General features: G+C 35.2%; 1 protein-coding gene across 1 annotated transcript; it reads right to left on the bottom strand.

Annotated features, from left to right (window-relative positions):
• Window positions 1-924: 924 nt before the first annotated feature.
• m6pr (mannose-6-phosphate receptor (cation dependent)) lies at window positions 925-4,409 on the bottom strand. Its single transcript, XM_053493582.1, has 7 exons — window positions 4,110-4,409; window positions 3,603-3,759; window positions 3,358-3,518; window positions 3,053-3,162; window positions 2,476-2,606; window positions 2,184-2,310; window positions 925-1,849 (listed from the first exon to the last, which is right to left on the bottom strand). Exons 2-7 carry the CDS (start codon window positions 3,755-3,757, stop codon window positions 1,727-1,729), a joined length of 807 nt encoding a protein of 268 aa, XP_053349557.1. The 5' UTR covers window positions 3,758-3,759; window positions 4,110-4,409; the 3' UTR covers window positions 925-1,726.
• Between the last annotated feature and the right edge of the window lie 1,697 nt (window positions 4,410-6,106).

Raw genomic sequence — 6,106 nt, forward strand, 5'->3', positions numbered from 1 at the left:
ATGTGTTAATCAGTCATTGAGAGAAAGAAATAAAATTCAAATGACAGTGTAAATTAATTCTTTAAACAAGAGGATATCATAAGTGTTATATAAAAATGCAATGTGTGTACTTCCTGTTAATAAGAATAACGCACAATACAACAGAGAGAAGAAAATAAATCAAAACTCATTTAGTATTTGCAAACATTATGAGGAAAAAAAAGAGTATTTTATTGTTTTAAACTACAAATTGTTCTGATTCAGAAAAATGTAGTTGGCAAAGACTGATCTTAGTAAATCTGCAGTATGTAAATGGCAGGCCATAGCAAAAACAAAAACAAAAAAGCTGGCTGGTGATTTAAAGCTTTATTTCTCACACTAAACGGCAAAATAATTTCCCCCGCACCATACTTTTTTTTTTGGATTATCAGACCCTTTCATTAATTTGTCACAATTTATAATACTTGTTTTTAGGTGTGGGTTGAGATTACTACAAATCTACAGTCAAAAGAATCTGATATTACAGAACCAGGTTCTTAGACCCAAACTCAGCTCAGATCTTAACTTTTCAGTACCAGCATTTTCAGAATTAGTGCTTAAGCCTGGAGGTACTGTAAGCCAACCAAGAACATAAGAGGATATTTGGTTAAATCTGCCTTAAAAGAACATCACGGTTCCATTAAGCTTAAATTCAAGTGCAAATTAATTTATTATTTTACAACTTTGGAAGTGCTTGGTTTAAGGCCAGAATATGAAGTGTAAGTTAGACAGGAACAGAAATACAAATCCCTCTCATCCTACCCCTTTGTGCAAATATTGACAGTATAAACATATTATGAAGTGGACAACTTTACCCCAAGTTAACTAACTTAAAAAAAAAAAATCAAGAAGTAAATGATTATAATTAACAATTCCTCTAATATTTGCAATAAACATATACATAGGTTTGCTTTGCAGATACAGTTTAATATTCCACTGCAAATTTCCATCAATAGTCTTAATTATTCAAAGACTAAAAACCTACTATCCAACTACCATCACAATATCCATATCACTAGCAGTACCCAAAGTTTTTCCCCTCCTGCCATGCATAATAATATTTAATCTGTAATACCTTTAAAAAAGTGTAACACGTTGAAAATCACTGCAATGAGTAAATTCATCCTGCGTCTTCCAGGGTTTTTATAGAGTCTCACACTCAGCCACATTAGTGGCACAAAGCAAAAACAGCAGAACGCGAAAATAGTCATCTATAAATCAATATACTGTAATCTACATTTACAGTCAGGAAAGCACAGTAGCCTGGTGGGACAGTAACCTGAACCTGTCGGTTAATTAATATCAAATATCAACTGTAATTAAGTAACAGTAACCCACTTAGGAAAGTCATATTGGCCTTCTTTGAACATGAATTGGATTTGAATGAACAAATAAATTGTAGACATCTGTGGAAAAATGTCTATAAAAAAAAAAAACTTCAAACAAACTGAATGATTTATTTTTCTTTTTGAATGAATGAAGAATCTAAAATTCAAAACGTGTCAACAGTTTAGCTGCATATTTTTTCAAATTTACAAGAAGAAACATAAAATTGTGTTGAAGCACAGCATTTACTTGAAAATGTCTAATAGCGATATTGGAAATACAGTAGAAGAAGTGCTTAGTTTAAATAACAGCCACATAGAGATGCTGTCCTGGCCTACGCCTAGAAAACTCAACGCTCAGCTCACTCCATCACACACCATGATCACATTGGAAGCAAATGGTCATCCCTTTCCTCTGGCTGTTCTACCGGCTCAGTAGACACACCCCTATAAGTGGGTGGTTCCTCTCGGCTGCCACGGGAGCGGCAAACAAAGTCGCATCCATCCTGTGAAAGTGAAGATGTACAGTACATTTTACGTTTGCTTCATTTTTATTTTAGAATCCCAAATGTACAAAAAGGCATTTATAGGCAATAAAAATACAGAATTATATTTCTCATCCATTCCACAATCTATATTATTATAGTTACATTCTCAATTTAACTTCCCAGAAATGGACTCTTTATCCACAAAAATCTTGACTTCAGTGATCTGAATCATTTATTTAACTTGAGATTGGTCCAAATAGTTAGTTATTTACAAACTTCTGTTAATGTTACTATTATTATTTTTTTTTTTTTAAAAGGAAAATCTTTCACAAATATGAACTAAGATACTTACAGCTGACAAGTTTCCGATTTCTGTCCAAAAGCCATAGTTAGGAAACTGATCAACTCCTTTTGCCCCAACAACCAAACGCTGGTAGAGAAATCCAAGAATGAGATAGACCGCCAAGCAGGAGCAGCACCTAAAGAAAAAAAGTATACATTATCTTCTACTGTTAGAATATTTAACCTTTAATAACACTCCAATAGCTTTTATGCATTATTTCCTAATGTGAAATCTGGTTAAGGTCTATTAGCAACACACAATAAGAAGTATAATAATAATAATAATAATAATAATAACTCACACAATAAGAAGTATGGAACCAGTACTGAGTTTAGATTCAACAGGAGGACACACAGCACTGGAGTCCAACTCAAACAAGTAAAAACATTCAGCTTCCCTTTGTCTGTCCTCCAGAACCACTGACAGCTGTCCCTAAAGGAGAGAAAATGAGAGCTATGAGCAAGATATTATACCATATTAATACCTGGTAATTAACATTGATTTCAGAGGCATTTAAAAAGTATGGGTTTTACAACTTGTTGCATATTTGCATGTTTCGGTGTTTGGTATATTTGGTTTAAGCTGACCGCTCTCTTGGTTTATTTTAGTGCAGTGCGGATGCTACTGTCCTTCCTTTCTAATTATGCATGGACATGTGAGTTATGAAATTAAAAATGTTCCAGCAGCTCATTGAGGTCTTGTAAGGAGACTATTAGCCATGCACGAGGGGGTGGAAGAGCTCTACAATAACATTACACACTCCATGTGTTCAATCTGTCCTGTAAAGTGTGTTTTTCAAATCTTCAGAAAGTGAAGAGACAAACAAAAAAGAATAGGACAATAAGACAGCAAAGAGAAAGCGAACTCTGAAAGCTCACCGCAGCCTTAGTTTTGTCACAGGAAATCATAATCATGGCCCTCCTCTCCTCCCCTGAGCAATGTTCATTATATTTGTCACCATTCTTATAGATCAGCAATACCCAGTCACCTTCAGGGAAATGGCAAAAAGTCATTTTAGGCATCTTTTAATCATTTATTATATAAACTTTGGATTCACATACAGCACTTGTCTAATTAAGGTTACATATTGGAAGGTTAGATAAGCACGTTTAGAGATCAGAAATCAAACAGCACTTCATCCACACTCGTATTGCGTGTATGTGTTTATCACATTGCTGCTTACTTCCGTGAACCGCCTGTGTTGCTGTGTAATTCCCAACTCGCACTTGCTTGCCGTCCTTGCTTTTTTGTACCACTCCTGCATCTTTCATCCCATCTGCATCACCACACACCTGGAAGACGTACGTGTACTTATCGTTGTCACTTTCGAGTTCAGCAGTAAAACTATTAAAAGTAAATAGAAAACACTTTCTGTGAAAAACTCTTGGATAAAGATGCGTTTATGTTAAGCAGTAAGCGAGTACTTACTTCCGATTGGTGAGCGGCTCCAGGAGACTGAGCACTTTTCTCTCAGAGTCGCTATCGTGAACCAGCTTGCACCTCTTTGTGTTGTTACTTGCTTGTGTTCCAATGGCCATCAGTACAAAAAGAGTGAACAATCTCCAAAAAGGTGGCACAGCCATGACTGCAAAATTATGCATTATATTGTTATTGGTGTGCATTAGGGCATTGTTCCTTCTAAGGACAGAGCTGGTCACAGGATATGACCACCAAGGATAAGGAAGTTAACTCAGAGTAAAGTTTATAGGAAAAACCTAAACTATCAATGATTGAACGTTTATTTTAATTAATTAGCGTTAAAATAACAACCTCTCAGGAAAGAAATTAATCATTTGTCTTTTTTTACAGATTCATAAAAAATTTCACAACTGTCGAAAGGACAAACATGTGCTCGGTAACATATCGTAATGATCATTTAAAACAAAAAACAAAAAAAATCTAAAGCACCGTTAATCACCAGGAGGAATAAAATACCTGGACAGTTCTCCAAGCTGATGGATGATGAGACACGATGGAGGAATATGAAAGTGAACTGGCTGAAGCTGGCCAGGTGACTTGAGGTAGCTAGCAAGTTCCTGTTTCCTGACTAGCGAGCTAGTAAGAGATAAAGTAGCTCTCACAGTACCGAGAAAGGTGCAGACATACCCATGAGTGAGCGCTCAAGCAGTAGAAAACGGATATCATTTATGTATTGCACGGCCACCAGTTTAAACCTGATAACAGACGAAAAGTCTCATGATTCAGTTTATCAGTCGTAAAGGCGGAAGTGAAACTCAACCACTGAGCCACGTGACTCCACGTGACGCGAAACTCGGTTTCCAGGGTGTCGATGGGAGATTGAGTTTCACGCTGAATTTCGGTCAAGTTCATTTGCAGTATACCCGGTTTGGACAAAACGGGAAATGAAACTTGATTTAAACTTTCACATAAAAAAAAAATAATAATTTCTTGTATATTGCCTTTTTTCTCGTGAACTTATACATTAGCGTTTAGTGTTTCTTTAAACTGGTCATGTTAAAAAGAAAATAAGTTTGGCGCACAAGCTTTCATTATTGTGGGCTTCCTGATACCAAAACAGATTTAAACTTATACACACGTCCACTTTGAATATCAATTCTTTGGTGCTGAAAGTTGCAAAATGTCCTAATTTTCTAAGTTCTAGGCCTCGCAACTTCCTGTTAAGTGGTGATGATTAACTCCAGCTTATAGCTTCTCTATGTCGACATAAATTGCTTTGTTTGACAGCAAACTCACATGACTGATTAACATACAGTATAAGGGGAAAGTATAAAGAGCTTATTGAAGATCTAATGAAGATAAGGGTAGATTGATGATGATGATGATGATGATAAGGCTGTGGAAAGAAGAAAAATGGGTGGCTACCGTATAATTGTTCAGCATAACCTCAAACCATAAGGTTGGTTGAAACAGATGTGTTACAGTATAAGTATATTTTTTATCCTGTATATTCTGTACACTGCCCAGTCAAAAAAAGGCACACATCAATATTTAATTGGATCAGCTTTGCTTTTAATATGGCTGTGGCATCCTTTTATAAGCTTATGTAATGTCACAACATTTATTGTTTATTGCTTATTAATTAATACACGTACACGTACGTGTTCCAGCCATATTAATTTTACTCCAAGATCTTGTATGATGATTGAGTGTCAGCCTTCTTCATCACATCTCAAAGATACTCATTAAGATCTGGACATCTCCCACCACATTAATTCAGGGTATTTTTTCATGACTAAAGGATATGTCTTCTAACATGGTTGCTTATAAAATTAGTAGCTACTCGTTGCATCATGTGCCAGCTGAACCATATTAATCAATGCAATGATTATCCAATGGGAGGCATTTATCTCTTTGCTTAGTTAAAGTTTTTTTCTGGGAATTTTAACATTTGTTTTAGGAAACCCAAAATATATCTAAATTTGTGTGTAACATTAATTGGCCTATCTTTTATTAAAATGCATGTAAAATTGACCAGTTAAAATAAAGGCTGTGCAAGCCCAGTATTGCCATGTTTTTTTTTTTTATAAGTAGATACAATATGAATATTATAGTATTATATTAGCTTATAAGCCTTGGCCCTTAACCCTATCTTCTCCAGGGACTCTGTACTGAACTCACCCTGAACTCAGACTCTATCTTCCTAACTGAGGTATATGGGAAAAAAAAACATTTAATTGTGCTTTACAGTATGTGTGAAATATAAGTAAGGATTTATTTCTGAAAGATTATTTCAGCCATCGTTTTCTTTTTTTGTGTACTGGCATTTCTTTGACATTACATGTTTTATGAGTTATGAGACGACTTAGAAATGTATGAATACATATCAGTATGTAGTTTGCTGAAATTCATCAGAGAGGCCTCAATTTAATGAAATTCTATGCTAACTGACATAGGACACTTCGTGAGCCCTTTTCTCAAACTTACTTATTTAGCATAAGTTTTGTTTTCCC

Source organism: Clarias gariepinus, chromosome 4 (assembly GCF_024256425.1).
Source record: "Clarias gariepinus isolate MV-2021 ecotype Netherlands chromosome 4, CGAR_prim_01v2, whole genome shotgun sequence".
NCBI lineage: Eukaryota > Metazoa > Chordata > Actinopteri > Siluriformes > Clariidae > Clarias > Clarias gariepinus.